Consider the following 21,318-nt stretch of genomic DNA (forward strand, 5'->3'; position numbering starts at 1 on the left):
GACTGCTCTGTGCCTGGTCTCCCCCGTAGCAGGCTGAGAGCCAGATCAACAAGCAGACCAAGGTGGGCGACATAGCCCGTAAGCCTGACCGACCAGCCCTACATCTCCGCATTCCCCCCCAGCCAGGGGCACTGGGCAGTCCGCCCCCCGCTGCTGCCCCCACCATTTTCATTGGCAGCCCCACTACCCCCGCCGGCTTGTCTACCTCTGCGGATGGGTTCCTGAAGCCGCCGGCGGGCACGGTGCCTGGCCCGGACTCGCCTGGTGAGCTCTTCCTCAAGCTCCCACCCCAGGTGCCCGCCCAAGTGCCTTCGCAGGACCCCTTTGGACTGGCCCCCGCCTACACCCTGGAGCCCCGCTTCCCCACGGCACCACCCACCTATCCCCCCTATCCTAGTCCGACTGGGGGCCCCGTGCAGCCCCCGATGCTGGGTGCCTCATCTCGTCCTGGGACTGGCCAGCCAGGAGAATTCCACACTACCCCACCTGGCACACCCCGACACCAACCCTCCACACCTGACCCCTTCCTCAAACCCCGCTGCCCCTCACTGGACAACCTGGCTGTGCCTGAGAGCCCAGGGGTAGGGGGAGGCAAGGCTTCTGAGCCCCTGCTCTCACCCCCACCTTTTGGTGAGTCCCGGAAGGCCCTAGAGGTAAAGAAGGAAGAGCTTGGGGCATCCTCTCCTAGCTATGGGCCCCCAAATCTGGGCTTTGTTGACTCACCCTCCTCAGGCCCCCACCTGGGTGGCCTGGAGTTAAAGGCACCTGATGTCTTCAAAGCTCCCCTGACCCCTCGGGCATCTCAGGTAGAGCCCCAGAGCCCGGGCTTGGGCCTTCGGCCTCAGGAGCCCTCCCCTGCCCAGGCTTTGGTCCCTTCTCCCCCTAGCCACTCAGAAATCTTTCGCCCTGGCCCCTACCCTGACCCCTATGCCCAGCCCCCACTGACCCCTCGACCCCAGCCACCGCCCCCCGAGAGCTGCTGTGCCCTGCCTCCTCGCTCACTGCCCTCTGACCCTTTCTCCCGAGTGCCCGCCAGTCCTCAGTCCCAGTCCAGCTCGCAATCCCCATTGACACCCCGTCCCCTGTCTGCTGAGGCTTTCTGTCCATCCCCTGTTACCCCTCGCTTCCAGTCCCCTGACCCTTACTCTCGTCCACCCTCACGCCCTCAGTCCCGTGACCCGTTTGCGCCATTGCATAAGCCACCCCGACCCCAGCCTCCTGAAGTTGCCTTTAAGGCTGGGCCTCTAGCCCACACGCCACTGGGGGCTGGGGGCTTCCCAGCAGCCCTGCCCTCAGGGCCGGCAGGTGAGCTCCATGCCAAGGTCCCAAGTGGGCAGCCCCCCAATTTTGCCCGGTCCCCTGGGACGGGCGCATTTGTGGGCACCTCTTCTCCCATGCGTTTCACTTTCCCTCAGGCAGTAGGGGAGCCTTCCCTAAAGCCCCCTGTCCCTCAGCCTGGTCTCCCTCCACCCCATGGGATCAACAGCCATTTTGGGCCCGGCCCTACCTTGGGCAAGCCCCAAAGCACAAACTACACAGTAACCACGGGGAACTTCCACCCATCGGGCAGCCCCTTAGGGCCCAGCAGTGGGTCCACAGGGGAGAGCTATGGGCTGTCCCCGCTGCGCCCCCCATCAGTTCTGCCACCACCTGCGCCCGATGGATCCCTACCCTACCTGTCCCATGGAGCCCCACAGCGATCAGGCATCACTTCTCCTGTCGAAAAGCGAGAAGACCCGGGGGCTGGAATGGGTAGCTCTTTGGCGACACCTGAACTCTCAGGTACCCAGGACCCAGGCATGTCCAACCTCAGCCAGACAGAGCTGGAGAAGCAACGGCAGGTGAGTCAACAACCTGGAGCTGAGCTCCCCCATATCTGCTGTCTCTGTGCCAGACCCATGATTGGAGTAGAATAGGCTTATTCCTCTTCTCTGTTTTGTACACAGCGCCAGCGACTACGGGAGCTGCTGATTCGGCAGCAGATCCAGCGCAACACCCTGCGGCAGGAGAAGGAAACAGCTGCAGCAGCTGCAGGAGCAGTGGGGCCTCCAGGCAACTGGGTTGCTGAGCCCAGCAGCCCTGCCTTTGAGCAGCTGAGTCGAGCCCAGACCCCCTTTGTTGGGACCCAGGTAGGTAGAGTGGCGAGGGGTGGTGGGGCCAGAATACTGAAGTTGGCCTTACCTTCATCTACCGCTATCTCTTCTAGGACAAGAGCAGCCTTGTGGGGCTGCCCCCAAGCAAGCTGAGTGGCCCCATCCTGGGACCAGGGGCCTTCTCTAGTGATGACCGACTCTCCCGGCCACCTCCACCGGCCACACCTTCCTCCATGGATGTGAACAGCCGGTGAGGCTCCAGGAGGTTCCCTGGGAGTAAACCAAGGGGACAGATTTTTGACTACTGTTGTATTCTGCATCTGATTTTCCTTTCTCACTAATCCTTCTCCAGTATTGCTTACTCTTCCTCATTCCTTCCCCCTCACTACATCAATTCTGTCCTTCCTCGCTGCCCTAATCCTGTGTTCTGGCTCTTTTTCATCCTGATTGCATATTACTGACTACTGTGCATTCTTCCAGGCAACTGGTAGGAGGTTCCCAAGCTTTCTATCAGCGAGCACCCTATCCTGGGTCCCTGCCCTTACAGCAGCAACAGCAACAACTGTGGCAGCAGCAACAGGCAACAGCAGCAACCTCCATGCGACTTGCCATGTCTGCTCGCTTTCCATCAACCCCTGGACCTGAACTTGGCCGCCAAGCTCTAGGTTCCCCCTTGGCGGGAATTCCCACCCGCCTGCCAGGCCCTGGTGAGCCAGTACCTGGTCCAGCTGGTCCTGCCCAGTTCATTGAGTTGCGGCACAATGTACAGAAAGGACTAGGACCTGGGGGAGCTCCATTTCCAGGTCAGGGCCCACCTCCGAGACCCCGTTTTTACCCTGTGAATGAAGACCCCCACCGACTGGCTCCTGATGGACTTCGGGGCCTGGCGGTATCAGGCCTTCCACCACAGAAACCCTCAGCCCCACCAGCCCCTGAATTGAACAACAGCCTCCATCCGACTCCTCACACCAAGGGTCCCACCCTGCCAACTGGCTTGGAGCTGGTCACCCGGCCCCCCTCGAGCACTGAGCTTGGCCGCCCCCCTCCTCTGGCCTTGGAAGCTGGGAAGTTACCCTGTGAGGATCCTGAGCTGGATGATGACTTTGATGCCCACAAGGCCCTAGAGGATGATGAAGAGCTTGCTCACCTGGGTCTGGGTGTGGATGTGGCCAAGGGTGATGATGAGCTGGGCACTCTGGAAAACCTGGAGACCAATGACCCCCACCTGGATGACCTGCTCAATGGAGATGAGTTTGACCTCCTGGCATATACTGACCCTGAGCTGGACACGGGGGACAAGAAGGACATCTTCAATGAGCACCTGAGGCTGGTGGAATCCGCTAATGAGAAGGCTGAGCGGGAGGCCCTGCTGAGGGGGGTGGAGCCAGGACCCTTAGGCCCTGAGGAGCGCCCTCCCCCTGCCACTGATGCCTCTGAGCCCCGCCTGGCATCTGTGCTCCCTGAGGTGAAGCCCAAGGTAGAGGAGGGTGGACGCCACCCTTCCCCTTGCCAGTTCACCATCACCACCCCCAAGGTAGAGCCAGCACCTGCTCCCACTTCCCTTGGCCTGGTGTTGAAACCAGGACAAAGTGTGATGGGCAGCCGGGACACCCGGATGGGCACAGGGCCATTTTCCAGCAGTGGGCACACAGCTGAGAAGGGCCCCTTTGGGGCCACAGGAGGACCACCAGCTCACCTGCTGACCCCCAGCCCACTTAGTGGCACAGGAGGATCCTCTTTGCTGGAAAAGTTTGAGCTAGAGAGTGGGGCCCTGACTTTGCCTGGTGGACATACAGCATCTGGGGATGAGCTGGACAAGATGGAGAGCTCACTGGTGGCCAGTGAGTTGCCCCTGCTCATTGAGGACCTATTGGAGCATGAGAAGAAGGAGCTGCAGAAGAAGCAGCAGCTTTCAGCACAGCTGCAGCCTGCCCAGCAGCAGCAGCAGCAGCAGCAGCAGCAGCAGCAGCATTCCCTATTATCCACACCAGGTGCTGCCCAGGCCATGCCTTTGCCACATGAGGGCTCTTCTCCCAGTTTGGCTGGACCCCAACAGCAGCTTGCCCTGGGTCTTGGAGGTGCCCGACAGCCAGGCTTGGCCCAACCACTGATGCCTACCCAGCCACCAGCTCATGCCCTCCAGCAGCGCCTGGCCCCATCCATGGCCATGGTGTCCAATCAAGGGCATATGCTAAGTGGGCAGCATGGGGGGCAGGCAGGCTTGGTACCCCAGCAGAGCCCACAGCCAGTGCTATCACAGAAGCCCATGGGCACCATGCCACCTTCCATGTGTATGAAGCCCCAGCAACTGGCAATGCAGCAGCACCTGGCTAACAGCTTCTTCCCGGATACAGGTAACCTCAGCTGATGGCATGGCCAAGTTGCTCAGAGGTGATCGTTGTTATCACCAAATGGGCGCTGAGGCCAGAGACCTAAGATGATCCACACTTAAGGAAGATGGGACACAAAGAGCCTTGGCTAAGTAACTAATGATATAGGTGGAAGCACTGTACCTTTTAAGAAGGGAGGGAAGAGTTCCTGGCATATAGTAGGCATTCAGATGTTTGAATGAATGAAAGGAATGCATGTATCAATGAAGTCTGATTAGCAAAGGCTTTGTGCCTGTGGTAAGGCTGAAAGTTTAAGACTCGGAGAGAAGTGGCATAAGAAAAGGTAAAAAGATGGAGTAAGGCTGTAGTGGCAGGAAAACCTATGGGATTTCAAGAACAGTGAATGAAGTGGTTAGGCTGGAGTAGACTTTGTATAGAGGGAAGTAAGTGAGCATTGCCATAATTTTGGAGAGTTAAGAAGGGGGGCCAGATTGAGAAAGACCTCAAATCGTAATAGCATTTATTGAGTAATTATTATTTGCCAAGCAGTGTGCTGAGCACTTTATAACAGACTCATGAAATAGGTACTGTTACTACCTTTGATTACGGAAGAGGAAACTGAGATGTGGAGGTTAAGTAACTTGTTGAAGATTACACAGAAATTAGCACAACTAGATCTGAACCCTGGTAGTCCTCTTAATTGTTTTACTGTCCCAGAATTCCAGGAGAGGGAGTTTGGTTAGTACTTTAGAAAGTGGGGAGTCAGTTAAGTTTTTTGAGCTATGAAGAAATATACAAGTTGTAGGATTTTAGGAAGAGTTAAGTTTTTGGTGGTTGTTTTTTTACATAGCATCCTGGATAGACAAGGACATGGGCTACACAAGGTACATGTTGTACCCAAAACAGCTCTGGCATCTAGGGCTTTGCTACAGTGCTTGCATCTTGGGTTCTTGGGCTGTGCTAGTTGTACTGAGAACATTACTTTTGAAGAGTGCTTTCCCAGTCATGAAGTGTACTCATATTCCTGTCACATTTGATCCTCAACAGTTCCATGAGGTAGGCAGGGTAGGGATCATCATCTCTGTCAAATAAAGGGGTAAACTGAGGCTTAGAGAGGTGAAATGACATTGATAGAGTGACTCAACAAATATTTAGAGTCCCTTTTCCTAGCACTGCAAGTAAAAACAGGACCACATGTCCTATGAATAATAGAGCTGAGTCATCCAGGCGTCCGGGCTCCTAGTTCAGTGGTCTTTCTGCCATGCCATGCTATTGTTCTGCTTGGCTTGGTTGGGGTCAAGGTGTTGAAAGGAACAGCAAACATACAATGGAGCATTGACCCCTGCAAAGCCCCACTCATTTGGCTATTCCCTCTCTAGACCTGGACAAATTTGCTGCAGAAGATATCATTGATCCCATTGCAAAGGCCAAGATGGTGGCTTTGAAGGGCATCAAGAAAGTGATGGCTCAGGGCAGCATTGGGGTGGCACCTGGTATAAACAGGTAAGACTCGGGGCTGGGGTGGGGTTGACCCTTTTCTTTCCTAGCCACACCCCTTTCCTTCTTGGCCCCTTCTCCTACTTGTCCCACTTCTTTGCCTTCCAACTTTTTTTCCCATTGCCAACACTTATCTTCTATGCTTTGGTGGACTCCAGGCAGCAAGTGTCTCTGCTAGCCCAGAGGCTCTCTGGGGGAGCTGGCAGTGATCTGCAGAATCATGTGGCAGCTGGGAGTAGCCAGGTAAGTAGTCAGGTGGGAGTAGGAACTTGGGTCCTATGCCGTTGGCCCACCCTTCTTAGGGCTTGGCATGGAACAAAAACCCTTCAGCACCCTCTCTCATCACAGGAGCGGAGTGCTGGTGACCCCTCCCAGCCTCGTCCCAACCCGCCCACTTTTGCCCAGGGAGTGATCAGTGAGTATGGGGCTTGAGAGGAAGGCATGAGGAAGTGGGAACATCGGGAAGAAGAGGGGTTGGGATCACCATTTTGCAGGTCCTGACACCCTGCTTCCTTTCCCAGATGAGGCTGACCAGCGGCAATATGAAGAGTGGCTGTTCCATACCCAGCAGCTCCTACAGATGCAGCTGAAGGTGCTAGAGGAGCAGATTGGTGTGCACCGCAAGTCCCGGAAGGCTCTGTGTGCCAAGCAGCGCACTGCCAAAAAGGCCGGCCGTGAGTTCCCAGAAGCTGATGCTGAGAAGCTCAAACTGGTTACAGAGCAGCAGAGCAAGATCCAGAAACAGCTGGATCAGGTGGGGAAAGCAAACTTCGCCCTAGCACCCAGAAGGCAGGGAAGTGGGATGGCATAGGTGGGAATGCCATAGGCTGACCTCTGACCCTCCCATGTTAGGTCCGGAAACAGCAGAAGGAGCACACTAATCTCATGGCAGAATATCGGAATAAGCAGCAACAACAACAGCAGCAGCAGCAGCAGCAACAGCAGCAGCAACAGCATTCAGCGGTGTTGGCTCTCAGCCCTTCCCAGAGTCCCCGGCTACTTACCAAGCTCCCTGGCCAGCTACTACCTGGCCATGGGCTGCAGCCACCACAGGGGCCTCCGGGTGGACAAGCTGGAGGTCTTCGCCTGCCCCCTGGGGGTATGGCACTACCTGGACAGCCTGGTGGCCCCTTCCTCAACACAGCTCTGGCCCAGCAGCAACAACAGCAACATTCTGGTGGTGGTGGATCCCTAGCTGGCCCCTCAGGGGGGTTCTTCCCTGGCAACCTTGCTCTTCGAAGCCTTGGACCTGATTCAAGGCTTTTACAGGAAAGGCAGCTACAGCTGCAGCAGCAACGTATGCAGCTGGCCCAGAAACTGCAGCAACAGCAGCAGCAGCAGCACCTCCTAGGACAGGTGGCAATCCAGCAGCAACAGCAGCAGGGTCCTGGGGTACAGGCAAACCAGGCTCTGGGTCCCAAGCCCCAGGGGCTTCTGCCTCCTGGCAGCCACCAGGGCCTCCTGGTCCAGCAGCTGTCCCCTCAGCCACCCCAGGGGCCCCAGGGCATGCTGGGCCCTGCCCAGGTGGCCGTGTTGCAGCAGCAGCACCCTGGAGGTTTGGGCCCCCAGGGCCCTCACAGGCAGGTGCTTATGACCCAGTCCCGGGTACTGAGTTCCCCCCAGCTGGCACAGCAGGGTCAGGGCCTTATGGGACACCGGCTGGTCACAGCTCAGCAACAGCAGCAGCAACAACAGCACCAACAGCAGGGATCCATGGCAGGGCTGTCTCATCTACAGCAGGGTCTGATATCACACAGTGGGCAGCCCAAACTCAGTGCTCAGCCCATGGGCTCCTTACAGCAGCAACAGCTTCAGCAGCAGCAGCTACAGCAACAGCAGCAACAGCTACAACAGCAACAGCAGCAGCAGCAACAGCTACAACAGCAACAACAGCTACAACAGCAGCAGCAGCAGCTTCAACAACAGCAGCAACAACTTCAGCAGCAGCAGCAGCTACAACAGCAGCAATTTCAGCAGCAGCAGCAGCAGCAACAACAGCAACAACAGCAGATGGGCCTCTTGAACCAGAGTCGAACTTTACTGTCTCCTCAGCAACAACAGCAGCAGCAGGTGGCACTTGGCCCTGGTGTACCAGCCAAGCCTCTTCAACACTTTTCTAGTCCAGGAGCCCTGGGCCCAACCCTCCTCTTGTCGGGCAAGGAACAAAACATTGTAGAGACGGCTCTTCCTTCAGAGGTCACTGAGGGACCCTCAGCACATCAGGGAGGGCCATTAGCAATAGGGACTACACCTGAATCAATGGCCACTGAACCAGGGGAGGTAAAACCCTCACTCTCTGGTGACTCACAACTCCTGGTTGTCCAACCGCAGGCCCAGCCTCAGCCCAGCTCTCTGCAGCTTCAGCCACCTTTGAGGCTTCCGGGACAGCAGCAGCAGCAAGTTAACTTGCTCCACACAGCAGGTGGAGGAAGTCATGGGCAACTAGTCAGTGGATCATCTTCTGAGGCTTCATCTATGTCCCACCTGCTGGCTCAACCTTCTGTTTCCTTAGGGGAGCAGCCTGGGCCCATGACCCAGAACCTTCTGGGCCCCCAACACCCCCCCGGGCTAGAGCGGCCCATGCAAAATAACATAGGGCCACAACCTCCTAAACAAGGACCTGTCCCCCAGTCTGGGCAGGGTCTGCCTGGGGTTGGAGTTATGCCTACAGTGGGTCAGCTTCGAGCACAGCTCCAAGGAGTCCTGGCCAAAAACCCACAGCTGCGGCACTTGAGTCCTCAACAGCAGCAGCAGCTACAGGCACTTCTCATGCAGCGGCAGCTGCAGCAGAGTCAGGCAGTACGCCAGACCCCACCCTACCAGGAGCCTGGGACCCAGCCCTCTCCTCTCCAGGGCCTCCTGGGCTGCCAACCCCAAATTGGGGGCTTCCCTGGATCCCAGACAGGCCCCCTCCAGGAGCTAGGGGCAGGACCTCGACCTCAGGGCCCACCCCGGCTCCCTGCCCCACAAGGAGCCTTATCCTCAGGACCAGTCCTTGGCCCTGTCCATCCCACACCTCCACCATCCAGCCCCCAAGAGCCAAAGAGACCTTCACAATTACCTTCCCCCAGCTCTCAGCTCCCCACCGAGGCCCAGCTCACCCCCACCCATCCAGGCACCCCAAAGCCCCAAGGGCCACCCTTGGAGCCGCCTCCTGGGAGGGTCTCACCTGCTGCTGCCCAGCTTGCGGACACCTTGTTTGGCAAGGGGCTGGGACCTTGGGACCCCCCAGACAACCTAGCAGAAGTCCAGAAGCCAGAGCAGAGCAGCCTGGTACCTGGGCACCTGGAACAGGTGAATGGACAGGTGGTGCCTGAGCCACCCCAACTCAGCATCAAGCAGGAACCTCGGGAAGAGCCATGTGCCCTGGGAGCCCAGGCAGTGAAGAGGGAGGCCAATGGGGAACCAATAGGAGCACCAGGTACCAGCAACCACCTCCTGCTGGCAGGCCCCCGCTCAGAGGCTGGACATCTGCTCTTGCAGAAGCTTCTACGGGCAAAGAATGTGCAACTCAACAGTGGGCGGGGGTCCGAGGGGCTGCGAGCTGAGATCAACGGGCACATTGACAGCAAGCTGGCTGGGCTGGAGCAGAAACTACAGGGTACCCCCAGCAACAAGGAGGTGAGTACTCTAACTAGAGTGAAGCGGGTAGATTTGGGCCTGGAGCCAACCCAGGGCAATGTGAGTGGGTCTGGATCAGACAGAAGAGATGAAGGCTCAGGATGATGGCTGCAGCCTTCACTAGGCTTATCTGGCTTAGGATGCAGCAGCAAGGAAGCCTTTGACACCGAAGCCCAAGCGGGTACAGAAGGCAAGCGACAGGTTGGTGAGCTCCCGAAAGAAGCTGCGGAAGGAGGACGGGGTCAGGGCCAGCGAGGCCTTGCTGAAACAGCTGAAACAGGTGACCCCCAGGAGCCAGTCCCCTGGTCCCATCCCAGGATAGGGGGCACCCTGTCCCCCAGCTGTGTAATGACAGAGATGCAAATGCTGCAGACTTCCAACTTTGTCATCTTGCCCTTCCTAGGAGCTGTCCCTGCTGCCCCTAACGGAGCCTGCTATCACCGCCAATTTTAGCCTCTTTGCTCCCTTTGGCAGTGGTTGCCCAGTCAGTGGGCAGAGCCAGCTGAGGGGGGCCTTTGGAAGTGGGGTGCTGTCCACTGGCCCTGACTACTATTCCCAGCTGCTTACCAAGGTCAGAAAAATGGCAATACCTTTTGGGAATAATGAAGTTCTTGGGAAAGTGAGGGTGGGAATGGAAGACATGCAGAAATTGCTGATATAGTGTGGGGCCAGGAGATTTTATCAGTCTCCCTATGCCATCTTGCACACAACACCCCCCACCCCCACCCCCCAGAATAACCTGAGTAACCCGCCGACACCACCCTCGTCGCTGCCCCCCACCCCACCCCCATCGGTGCAGCAGAAGATGGTAAATGGTGTCACTGCATCTGAGGAGCTGGGGGAGCACCCCAAGGATGCCGCCTCTGCCCGGGATACTGATGGGGCACTAAGGGGTAAGTTGAGAGCAGATACCTCCCCCAGTGGGGTTTGGTGGCTAGAGGCCAAGCCAATTAGTGTGTTGTACGGTTTAAGAAATGAGTGGGTTGCATTCTGCCCTGTGTGTTTACATGACAGGGCACCTGGGCTAGGAAAGGCCTTTTTAGGACTGATTTGTTGGGGGCAAGGATGGGCTTCTGGACTCTAGAGTAAAGGCAACAGGGTAGGTGGCAGGGAGTGTCTTAATGATGCTTTGTGTAGAAGGAACTAGTCCAGTTTTAGTGAGTGGGGAGCTACAGTCCAATCTGGATTTGAATTGTTACTCCTGCTTATTGAGCTGTTTTACTTCAGTCAAGTAACTCGATTGACTTGTGTGAGCCTAGTTTCCTTGGGTATTATAGTACTCACCTAATGGAGTTGTTAAAAGGGTAAATAAAGAATGTACCTAAAGCCCAGAGCCTGGCACACAGGAAAGACTCAATAAATACAGCTTGTCTGCCCCAAACTGATGGGTGGGAGGGTAGTCAGTCATGATAGCTAAGCTGAGAGCTCGTGCTAGTAGACCTGAAATATTGGGGAGAAAGTACCATCAGCTCTGGCCACTCTCACCCTGACTTTTCTTCTCCCTACCCACCTACCAGATGCTTCAGAGGTGAAGAGTCTAGACCTGCTGGCTGCCTTGCCTACACCCCCTCACAATCAGACTGAGGATGTCAGGTAGGGGTGGGGCCGGAACAGGGGTGGGGCCAGAATAGGGGTTGCGGGGCAGGTTGCCTCATTTTTCCTTTGGCCAATGGCAGATTTCAGATAAGATGATAACATCTACTAAAATCGAGATTTGGGAGAGGGAATCCACAGGGCTGTAGCAACAAATGTCTACTTGTGGCACGCAGGATGGAGAGTGATGAGGATAGCGATTCTCCTGATAGTATTGTGCCAGCTTCGTCCCCTGAGAGCATCCTGGGGGAAGAGGCCCCTCGTTTCCCTCATCTGGGCTCAGGCCGGTGGGAGCAGGATGACCGGGCCCTCTCCCCCGTCATCCCCATCATTCCTCGGGCCAGCATCCCAGGTATGTGCTCCTGTGGGGATGGGCCAGGCCAGGCTCAGCTGGCTTGTCAGAAGCTGGGGGAGAAAGGCAGCAGAGTTTTACACAAGTCCCTCTTTCTCATTCAGTCTTCCCAGATACCAAGCCTTATGGGACCCTCAACCTGGAGGTTCCTGGAAAGCTGCCTGCCACTTCTTGGGAAAAGGGCAAAGGAAGTGAGGTATCAGTCATGCTGACAGTCTCAGCTGCTGCAGCCAAGGTATGCTCTGAGGGTGCCTCAAGGCCAAGGGGACCCTGATCAGAGGGCAGTCCCTGGAGTTTGTCCTGATAAAAGAAATACCATTGTTCAAAAACATGTACTAAGTACCGACTGTATGGGAAAGCCCGGGACACAGGCTGTGGGATTAGGGAATATGAAGCATGGTCCCTGCCCTCAGGGGGCTCATGGCAGACAAGTGGTAAAAGGCAGACAAGTCAACAAATAAGGAGAATGTGTGTAATGTGACAGATGCTACAAGACAGCGTTTCCCCGGTCACATTTGGTGAAACTCTGTCCGTTGTTTTTGAAAACGTGAACAGGATTTTGTGGTCAAAGAAAATTGGAAAACCCCGATTAAAACAATAATGTGGGTTTCTTCACTGTAAGACTCCTCAGGTCCTTTAATTTGCTAACGTATGTCATGAATCCCTAAGTTACGGATATAGCACGCATCATTTCCTAAACTGAGTTGACATGGTTCCGTTTTTGTGGAGCTCCTGTCGGTCCCCACAGCAGTTTGGAAGTATGTGAGAAGAGCTGGAGTGGCACAGGGGCAGGACTGACTGACCCCTGGGGAATGGATTCTGGGTGCCCTTGTCCTCACCGAGTTGGTGGTAGTGATTACTTTAGGTACTCTGCTGACATGTCTTTTCCATCCTTTCCCCTGCCCTGCCAGAACCTGAATGGTGTGATGGTGGCAGTGGCAGAGCTGCTGAGCATGAAGATCCCCAACTCCTATGAGGTGCTGTTCCCAGAGAGCCCCGCCCGGGCAGGCGTTGAGCCTAAGAAGGGGGAAGCTGAGGGCCCTGGTGAGTGTGGCAGGAAAGCCCTCGGGACCTGAGGGGAATGATTCTTGTGGGAGGCTCTGACCTGTTCCTTCCTGCAGATGGGAAAGAAAAGGGTCTGGGAGGTAAGAGCTCAGATGCTGGCCCTGATTGGCTGAAGCAGTTTGATGCAGTGTTGCCTGGCTATACTCTCAAGAGCCAGCTGGACATCCTGAGCCTCCTCAAACAGGTAGGTCAGAGGAGAAAAAGGGGTGGGTGTTAGGAAAGAGGTGCTCCCTAGGGCAAGAAAGGCAGAGGGCTTCTGGGAGAGTGGAACCTAAGTGAGGGAGGGAGGGGGCTAGTTAGTTCAGGAACTGACATTAATGATGCAGGGTGCCCTCCATAGGAGAGCCCCGTCTCAGAGCCGCCCACCCAGCACAGCTACACCTACAATGTCTCCAATCTGGATGTGCGACAGCTCTCAGCCCCACCTCCCGAAGAACCCTCCCCGCCCCCATCCCCCTTGGCACCTTCTCCTGCCAGTCCCCCTGCTGAACCCTTGGTCAAACTTCCGGCTGAACCCTCGGCTGAGCCACCAATCCCCTCGCCTCTGCCTCTGGCCTCATCCCCTGAATCAGCCCGGCCCAAACCCCGAGCCCGACCTCCTGAAGAAGGTGAAGATTCCCGTCCGCCTCGCCTCAAGAAATGGAAGGGAGTACGCTGGAAGCGGCTGCGGCTGCTACTGACCATCCAGAAGGGTAGTGGGCGGCAGGAGGATGAGCGGGAAGTGGCAGAGTTCATGGAGCAGCTTGGCACAGCCTTGCGACCCGACAAGGTGCCTCGAGACATGCGGCGCTGCTGCTTCTGTCATGAGGAGGGTGATGGGGCCACTGACGGGCCTGCCCGCCTGCTGAACCTGGACCTAGACCTATGGGTGCACCTCAACTGTGCCCTGTGGTCCACAGAGGTGTATGAGACCCAGGGTGGAGCACTGATGAATGTGGAGGTTGCGCTGCACCGAGGACTGCTAACGAAGTGCTCCCTGTGCCAGCGAACTGGTGCCACCAGCAGCTGCAATCGCATGCGTTGCCCCAACGTCTACCATTTTGCTTGTGCTATCCGCGCCAAGTGCATGTTCTTCAAGGATAAGACCATGCTTTGTCCAATGCATAAGATCAAGGGGCCCTGTGAGCAGGAGCTGAGCTCTTTCGCTGTTTTCCGGCGGGTTTACATTGAGCGGGACGAAGTGAAGCAAATCGCCAGCATCATTCAGCGAGGAGAACGACTACACATGTTCCGTGTGGGGGGCCTTGTATTCCATGCCATCGGACAGCTGCTGCCTCACCAGATGGCTGACTTCCACAGTGCCACTGCCCTCTATCCTGTGGGCTACGAGGCCACACGCATCTACTGGAGCCTCCGCACCAACAATCGTCGCTGCTGCTACCGCTGCTCTATTGGCGAGAACAACGGGCGGCCAGAGTTTGTAATCAAAGTCATCGAGCAGGGCCTGGAGGACCTGGTCTTCACTGATGCCTCTCCCCAGGGTGAGCACTGGGCCCTTGAAATGATGATGTGGAATTGGGCAAGTTTCTGCCAGGGTCACTGTTAAGATGTCCATAAGGGGATCTGCAGCCTCCTTGTGAGTGATCCTTCTCCCTCGCCTCAGGCAGAAATAGTATCTTGAAAGTGTTTCAGTCTCTCTCAATCACCTTAAATTCCCTTTATAATTGAAAATATTTTGCTTGTCTGATCTCACATAGTCTGGCTCCTTTTTCTAGCCTCAGTGAAACTAGAGAATACAGTTCTGAGACCCTATCATCTGGTTCGCCCAACCTGATCCTAACCATGACTTCCTTGCAGTTGTTTTTCCCTGGACAGAATGTTTTGGTCTTAGTTTTAGTGTTAACGAGAAAAATAACAATATGAGCAGGTACCTTTTATTGAATGTGTACTATGTGCCACAAACTAGGCTAAGTGATTTGTATAGGTCATTTTAGTCATACAACCCTGTGATGTAATTACTATGAATATGCCTATTTTATACATAAAGAACCTAAGTCTTAGATTTAAGTGTGGTCATGTGTCATTTAATGACGGGGATACCTTCTGAGAAATGTATTGTTAGTCAATTTCATTGTTGAGTGAACCTCATAGAGTGTGCTTACACAAACCTAGGCGGTATAGCCTTCTGCACACCTATATGGTATAGCCTATTGCTCCTAAGCTACAAATCTGTATAGCATGTTACTGTCCTGAATACTGTAGGCAATTGTAACACAATGGTATTTGTATATCTGAACATATTTAGACATAGAAAAGGTACAGTCATAATACAGCTTTATAATCTTATGGGATTACTGTATATGTGGTCCATTTTTGACTGAAAGGTTATGTTGTACATGACTGGCTCATGGTCCCATGGCAAGTACTAAAACCTGAACCCAACTCTTCCCAATTCCAAAGCATGCCTGCTCTTTCAGCAAGGACCATGGCCTATGTTAGGTCTCCTGGGCCCTAGGTTTGGATCTCAAGGCTCTGTGATGCCCCTTCAGGGTTGGAAGCCTGCTGACTTCTTAAGAGAGAGTGGGACTAGGAGGCCAAGAGGGAGTGCTGAAGATCCACACGCATTCATGACAGGGAGGTGCGAAGGCCACAGAAAACAGCTGCAGCTCTAGATTAGGGTTAGGGACTGGGGATCAGTGAGCAGAAGTTGCCTCTGAGGGCTGTTCTCTTTCCCTACCTCTTAAGCTGTGTGGAATCGCATCATTGAGCCTGTGGCCACCATGAGAAAAGAGGCTGACATGCTGCGGCTCTTCCCTGAGTACCTGAAAGGCGAGGAGCTCTTCGGGTTGACGGTGCATGCGGTGCTTCGCATAGCTGAATCAGTAAGGAAGGAGCTGGGAACTGGGGGGCTCAGTGGGCGTTGGGAACTTTGGACTTGCCCCAAAAGGGCTCAGGCTAAGGTGTGCATGACCTGTGCCCACAGCTGCCTGGGGTGGAGAGCTGTCAAAACTATTTATTTCGCTATGGGCGCCACCCTCTGATGGAGCTGCCACTCATGATCAACCCCACTGGCTGTGCCCGATCGGAGCCTAAAATCCTCACACACTACAAACGGTGAGCTTGTGGGGCTGGGGCCAAGGGATGTGGGTGTGGGTATTGGTAGCGATCATCTGGCCATTTCATTATGAGGGTTTAGGATGCAGATCAGAGTTCCTTTAGAGAAACTAGGGATTCATTCTTAGACCTCCTGATTAGAGGGTACACAGGTATCACTAAGGTATCCTTTTCCTCCTCCCCTAACCTGCTCAGGTGTACTGGGTTGACCTGGGGTGTAGGACAGAGTTATCTTGAGCACCCTGGAAATGGCTACTGGGGAGGTTCTGGGTGGATGGTGAAATTTCACAAAATATATAAGGGACCTGGTCACCTCTTCCCTCTTCTGTTTTACTTCCAGGGGTGCCTATGATTCTCCCAAACGTCAGACACCCCATGAGTGCTAGGGTCACCTTCCCTTCCCCAGGCTGAGTAGGTGTCAAAAATAAATAGAGTTATAATAGAAAGATAATAAAACCTTACATTTGTATAGCACTTTATACTTTTTTTTTCAAAGCGTTTTCACATCCATTATCTCATTTGATCCTCACAACAACCTTATGAGGTAGGTAGGGCAGGTGGTATGACCCCCATTTTACAGCTGAGAAAACTGAGACCCAGAAAGATTAAGTGACTAAACAAAGGTCACACAGCTGGGACCAGACTCTTTCACCTCTTGACTTGTGGGTCACTGTTCTTTCTGTGTGCCACAGCAACCTGACCTTGGTCCCTGGGCAGAGGGAGGCAGAATCCACGGTAGCAGGGCTTTCTTGAAGGCCTTTGGAGGCTTGTAGGCTGTCGTAGAGCGTCAGAGACTCTACCCCTAGTCAGCCCTCGTCCTTGATGCTCTACAACGGTGGTTTTCAAACTGTGAGCACGTGTGTTCCAAAAAACACATAAACTCATAGGCAGAACTTGGCCCTCCCACGCATAACTCCCCCTCCCCCAAATTGGATTCAACCAAAGGAGCTCCGTTGTCATTTAGTTTATATATTGGAGCTCTAATCAACATTTTGTTAAAGGAAAAAGGAAAAGATTTCTGCTAAATAAAAAAGAGAAGAACCAAAAACGTTTGAAAACCACTGCTCTGGGATGGGCAAGAATTGGCTGGTGGCCTAGGGTGGTGAAAAGGCATCCCGCCAGGCAGCAGTCATTCCCCTGCACTGAGCCGTCTGCACAGAGCCCGATGTTACATCAGAGAAGGGGACAGTCTGAAGAAATGAAGGATACCACCTTTAGGCTGTGAATTCACAGCCTGTTTTAATTCAAATCCAGCCCAATGTGGTAGACATGGCCCCCATTTTCAGAGCTTCTAGTATGTCCAGGAGGTAGGACTGAGACATTCAAGCAAACCATCAGCTTAAATTCTAGGCCTGGGCTGCTTGGGGAAGACCTCCCAGAGGAGCATGGCCTTGAGTATGGTTTGGCAGGAGGGTGGTAGGAAATGGGAGATGGGAGAACAGGCTCAGTGTAGGGGAACTGGTGCCCCCCTCTCCCTCCATACCCCACCCCTCATCCTGGGTTCTCTGTGTCACCTGGAGTGTCTGAAGGGTCCCTGTAGCTAGTTGTTGCCTCACCAAAGCTGAGACCCAGTTGCCTCCACTACACTCCCAAGGCAGCACATGTCCCTAATTGGCATGTTGCACATCCCAGGGAGGAGGCAGAGGAGGCTGGTGGTATGTGCTTGGTCTGAGGGAGAACTGTCTTGTCATGGACTGTATCACCTCCCAGGCCCCATACCCTGAACAGCACCAGCATGTCTAAGGCATATCAGAGCACCTTCACAGGCGAGACCAACACCCCGTACAGCAAGCAGTTTGTGCACTCCAAGTCATCTCAGTACCGGCGGCTGCGCACCGAGTGGAAGAACAACGTGTATCTGGCTCGCTCCCGTATCCAGGGCCTTGGGCTCTATGCAGCCAAGGACCTAGAAAAGCACACAATGGTCATCGAGTACATTGGCACCATCATTCGAAATGAGGTGGCTAACCGGCGGGAAAAAATCTATGAGGAGCAGGTATGGGCCATTGTGGTGCACAGCCACACTCAGCCGAGGAGCCAGGGCAGGACTGGGCCTAGGAGAGCAGGCGGGAAGCCGGCAGTGGGTGGTGGCGGGGAGGGAAGAGACAGGAGAAATACAGAGTGTGCAGGAGAAGCCCACTGCCTGCGTCTTCTGCCTACTCCCACCACCACTGCTTCTATTCTCTGATACTCTTGTTCCTTCTTCCACAACCTCTGCCTTTCTAGAATCGAGGCATCTACATGTTCCGAATAAACAACGAACATGTGATTGATGCTACGTTGACCGGAGGCCCTGCCAGGTAAGAGGAATGAGGAAGGAAGGATTTAGGGTCTCTGAGGGTGGCATTCTGGGGGTAGGCCAACAAGGAACCAAAATTGTCCCAACTCAGTTGCCTGGCATCCTTGACTCTGTTCCACTGTCCAGGTACATTAACCATTCCTGTGCCCCTAACTGTGTGGCGGAAGTCGTGACATTTGACAAAGAGGACAAAATCATCATCATCTCCAGCCGGCGAATCCCCAAAGGAGAGGAGGTGAGAGGAAGTATCCTGAGTGAGAGACAGAGCAGCTCCTCCTTCTCTCCTCTTCTCTGCTATTCCCTGAGAGCTGGGTTCCAAGGCCACTACCCTCAGATCAGGTCTTCACTGCCCGCTCTTCCTCTGGGGGGCTAACATTGGTACATTGATTCTGCCCTCTTCTCTTTCCAGCTGACCTATGACTATCAGTTTGATTTTGAGGACGATCAGCACAAGATCCCCTGCCACTGTGGAGCCTGGAATTGTCGGAAATGGATGAACTAAGAAGCTTTGAGGCTACCAGGCAGGGGAGTCCCCCAACCCCCAACCTCTTCCCTGAAAGGGATGAGGGGGAAGAGAGGTAGCAGCCAGAGCCAGGACCCAGGGCTGGGGCTGCCGGCTGACCGGAGCCCCTGGAGCAGGAGGCTAGGGCAGAGGGCCCTAGGCCAAGCCCACCCTGGGCACCAGGGACAACCCTCTTCCCTGCCACCGGCCCTCAGGCTGGCATCTCTGCCCCCAGCTCCAGGAGGGGCCAGACAGAAGCAGCCATTGGGCATCTCAGGTTTGAGGGGGATATGGGCCGGGAACTACCCAGAAGCATCTGGGAGGCAGCAGGGAGGGGGGAGGAGGATGTGTGGCCGGGCCTCACAGCCCTGATGCTCCCACTGACCTCTCCGGCCCAACTCAAGGCTGCAAAGAGACTTGACTAAGCTTGACAATCCCAAAGGCCGGGTCCCACACCTGGCCCTGCCTGCCGGGTCCTGCCCCCACCCTCACCCCCATCCTCTTCCCTCTTGATCTGTCTCTGTCTCCCTCTTCTCCTCTGTGTTTCTGTCTTTCTATGGGTTGTGTTTCCTTGTTTTTCACTCTGACAAATGCAACATGATTGGGAAAGAGGCACTCAGCTGCCCGGGAGGGCAAGCTGGGCAGGCCGGGCAAGGAGACCCCGCACCCACACCTACCTCATTTAAGTGTTGGATTTTTTGCTGTTTTGAAATGTGAGACCCTCTCCAAGCCCCCTGCTGCCCCAACCCTCTCCCCCACCTCACTGCCCTCTTCTGAGTGGGTGGAAGGGGGGTAGGAAGAGGAAGAAAAATCAACAACAAAAAATCCATCTTTGTTTTTAATTATGGGCATGGGATGGTGGTTGAGGCAAATGATGATGAAGATTGGGGATGACTGGCCCCTAGTTGCTCTAGGACTTCCTTCTCCATCTGGACGTGGGGGCAGGAGGGGTGTGCTAAACCTAGGACCAGGATATCTCCCTCCTGTTTTCCCAACCCCATCATGAGCCCATTTGCCCTCCAGCCCCTAGATGGGGTGGGTGGGGGGTAGGGTGAGGGCTATCCCTGAGTGGCATGCCCATACCTAGTGAGGCAGGGTGTGGCCTGGAGCTCCCACTTTCCCTCAGTCACCAAACTGCTGCTGGTCTGGTGGGAAGGGGTGGTGATGTGGGGGTGGGGGAGCTTAGTGTCAGCGCGGGGAGGGTGGGGGGTATTTATCTATTTATACATGGGATTGTACATAGTCTTGTGGGGCATGGGGGAGCCGGCTGGAGGTGAGAACCCTCCCCTCTCCCCCCACCCCCGGGGAGAGCAAATGTAAAACTACTAATTTTTGTGCTTTATATATTCTATATAAATATATCTATTTTCTTTTTACAAAACCAGTTTATAAATGGTAGGGGGGCATGGGGCGGACATATGGAGCTCCCCTTGTGGGGGGGCCCCCTCCATTACCCAACCTACCGCCCTTTTCCTCACCCCCTCCCCACTCCCCACCCCCTGGCTGTGACTGCTGTAAGATGGGGGTATAGAGGCTGGACAAGTCCCACTCCCTGTTGTATAGTTGGACTATGTTATAACGCACAAAAGTGAGCTGACCCCAGGGGGAGCCAGAGGGTGATGGGTTCCCTGCCTCCCTTTCCTTCCCCTTTCTGCCCAAGCTTGTGCTGCAGTTGAACCTCTTCCTGGGGGTGGGGGTAGGTAGAGGGTGGGTGAGGCCCCAAACCTCTCTCTGGTAGGGAACCATGGGGATGAAGATGAAGCTTATATGCAGTTCTCTCCTAGGGGCAGTGGGCAAAGGGCATTTTGTAATTAATATTTTCAAGAATCAAATGTCTGGAGTGTAGGGGTGGGCTTGGTGAAGGTGGATGGGTGGGCCTGCTGGAGGGGGAGCTCGGTCACTGTTGTGATTTTAGGTTTGTTTTTATTTTATTTTGAATTTGGGGGGTTGTGGATTGTTGGGGGTAGGGAGTTTTTGGTTTTTCTTTTAAGCTGCTTCCTCAACTGTTTCAAGCTGCAAATGTTTAAGAGAATAACACCCCCCACTCCCACAGGAACCGCTGTAATTAAATCAGACAGTAGGGAGACTGGGCTGCTGCCCCCAAAGCCACAGCCCTTGGATGTTCCTTTTCCGTGAGCAAAAGGTCTAGGCTACAGGGAGGGGGAGATTGGCTCCTGTGAGTCAGGCTCTGGTTGGGGCTTGGGCCCTGGGACTGGGAAAAGGGGATGGGGCAGACTTTGTAAGCATATGCTAGGTATCCGATAGTCCTGTAGATTTTAGTGAAGAAACCTTATACAGTTTTTAATTTTTATATAAACTATAACTCAGACCCAAGCTACAAGGTTGGAATTTTGGTTGTTGGTTTTTTTAAGTACCCTGCCTGTATAATTGCATCAGAATCCTACCCCCCCGCCCTTCCCCGTGTTTGTATTTTGGGTTGGTTTACACTCGCACATACTCAATTTTCAGTTTTCCCCTTTACAGTCTTCTCCCCTCACCTCCAGGACCCTCCCCCTTTTTAAAAAATAAATCGCTGACAAGTGTGAATCCCGTGAAGACTTTATTTTGTGTTGTGTGTATCCTGTACAGCAAGGTTGGTCCTTCGTAACAACGGATGAAATGGTTCCCTTTTTTAAAGCGCCCTCTCTCCCTCCACTCCCAGCGCCCCTGTCCTTGGCATGTTTTGTATCAGCGATCATTCTGAACTGTACATAATTTATGTTGCGAGAGGCAAAGGGCAAGTTTTGGATTTTGCTTCTTCCAAGTTTGTTTTTAAACGACAAATAAAAAAAGGACATTTTAAATACAAGAGGCTCCGTCCCGTGACCCTCGTCGTCAGCCGCATCCGTGAGGTCCGCGAGCACCCGGGGGAGGGCGGTTAAGAGGCCAGGCCAGCGCCGGAAGGGTGGACT

At 54.5% G+C, this 21,318-nt stretch overlaps 1 protein-coding gene across 7 annotated transcripts in view; it reads left to right on the plus strand.

Annotated features, from left to right (window-relative positions):
- Nucleotides 1-21,212, plus strand: part of KMT2D (lysine methyltransferase 2D) — a 39,852-nt gene extending 18,640 nt beyond the window's left edge. For 5 of the 7 annotated variants that reach the window (XM_045555019.1, XM_045555025.1, XM_045555021.1 and 2 more), the window contains exons 32-55: nt 30-1,841; nt 1,947-2,129; nt 2,207-2,343; nt 2,574-4,447; nt 5,803-5,926; nt 6,079-6,163; nt 6,269-6,335; nt 6,442-6,674; nt 6,773-9,541; nt 9,681-9,821; nt 9,945-10,112; nt 10,275-10,434; nt 11,059-11,134; nt 11,311-11,486; nt 11,591-11,721; nt 12,398-12,530; nt 12,608-12,735; nt 12,892-14,032; nt 15,237-15,373; nt 15,475-15,605; nt 17,316-17,601; nt 17,832-17,905; nt 18,031-18,139; nt 18,314-21,212. In XM_045555019.1, coding sequence (XP_045410975.1) covers nt 30-1,841; nt 1,947-2,129; nt 2,207-2,343; nt 2,574-4,447; nt 5,803-5,926; nt 6,079-6,163; nt 6,269-6,335; nt 6,442-6,674; nt 6,773-9,541; nt 9,681-9,821; nt 9,945-10,112; nt 10,275-10,434; nt 11,059-11,134; nt 11,311-11,486; nt 11,591-11,721; nt 12,398-12,530; nt 12,608-12,735; nt 12,892-14,032; nt 15,237-15,373; nt 15,475-15,605; nt 17,316-17,601; nt 17,832-17,905; nt 18,031-18,139; nt 18,314-18,406 — 10,368 coding nt within the window. In that variant the 3' untranslated portion in view covers nt 18,407-21,212. The remainder of the gene's footprint in view (nt 1-29; nt 1,842-1,946; nt 2,130-2,206; nt 2,344-2,573; nt 4,448-5,802; nt 5,927-6,078; nt 6,164-6,268; nt 6,336-6,441; nt 6,675-6,772; nt 9,542-9,680; nt 9,822-9,944; nt 10,113-10,274; nt 10,435-11,058; nt 11,135-11,310; nt 11,487-11,590; nt 11,722-12,397; nt 12,531-12,607; nt 12,736-12,891; nt 14,033-15,236; nt 15,374-15,474; nt 15,606-17,315; nt 17,602-17,831; nt 17,906-18,030; nt 18,140-18,313) is intronic. The other 2 variants (XM_045555026.1, XM_045555027.1) reach the window with 2 other exon arrangements.
- The last annotated feature ends 106 nt before the right edge of the window (nt 21,213-21,318 follow it).

Source organism: Lemur catta, chromosome 6 (assembly GCF_020740605.2).
Source record: "Lemur catta isolate mLemCat1 chromosome 6, mLemCat1.pri, whole genome shotgun sequence".
Classification (NCBI taxonomy): domain Eukaryota; kingdom Metazoa; phylum Chordata; class Mammalia; order Primates; family Lemuridae; genus Lemur; species Lemur catta.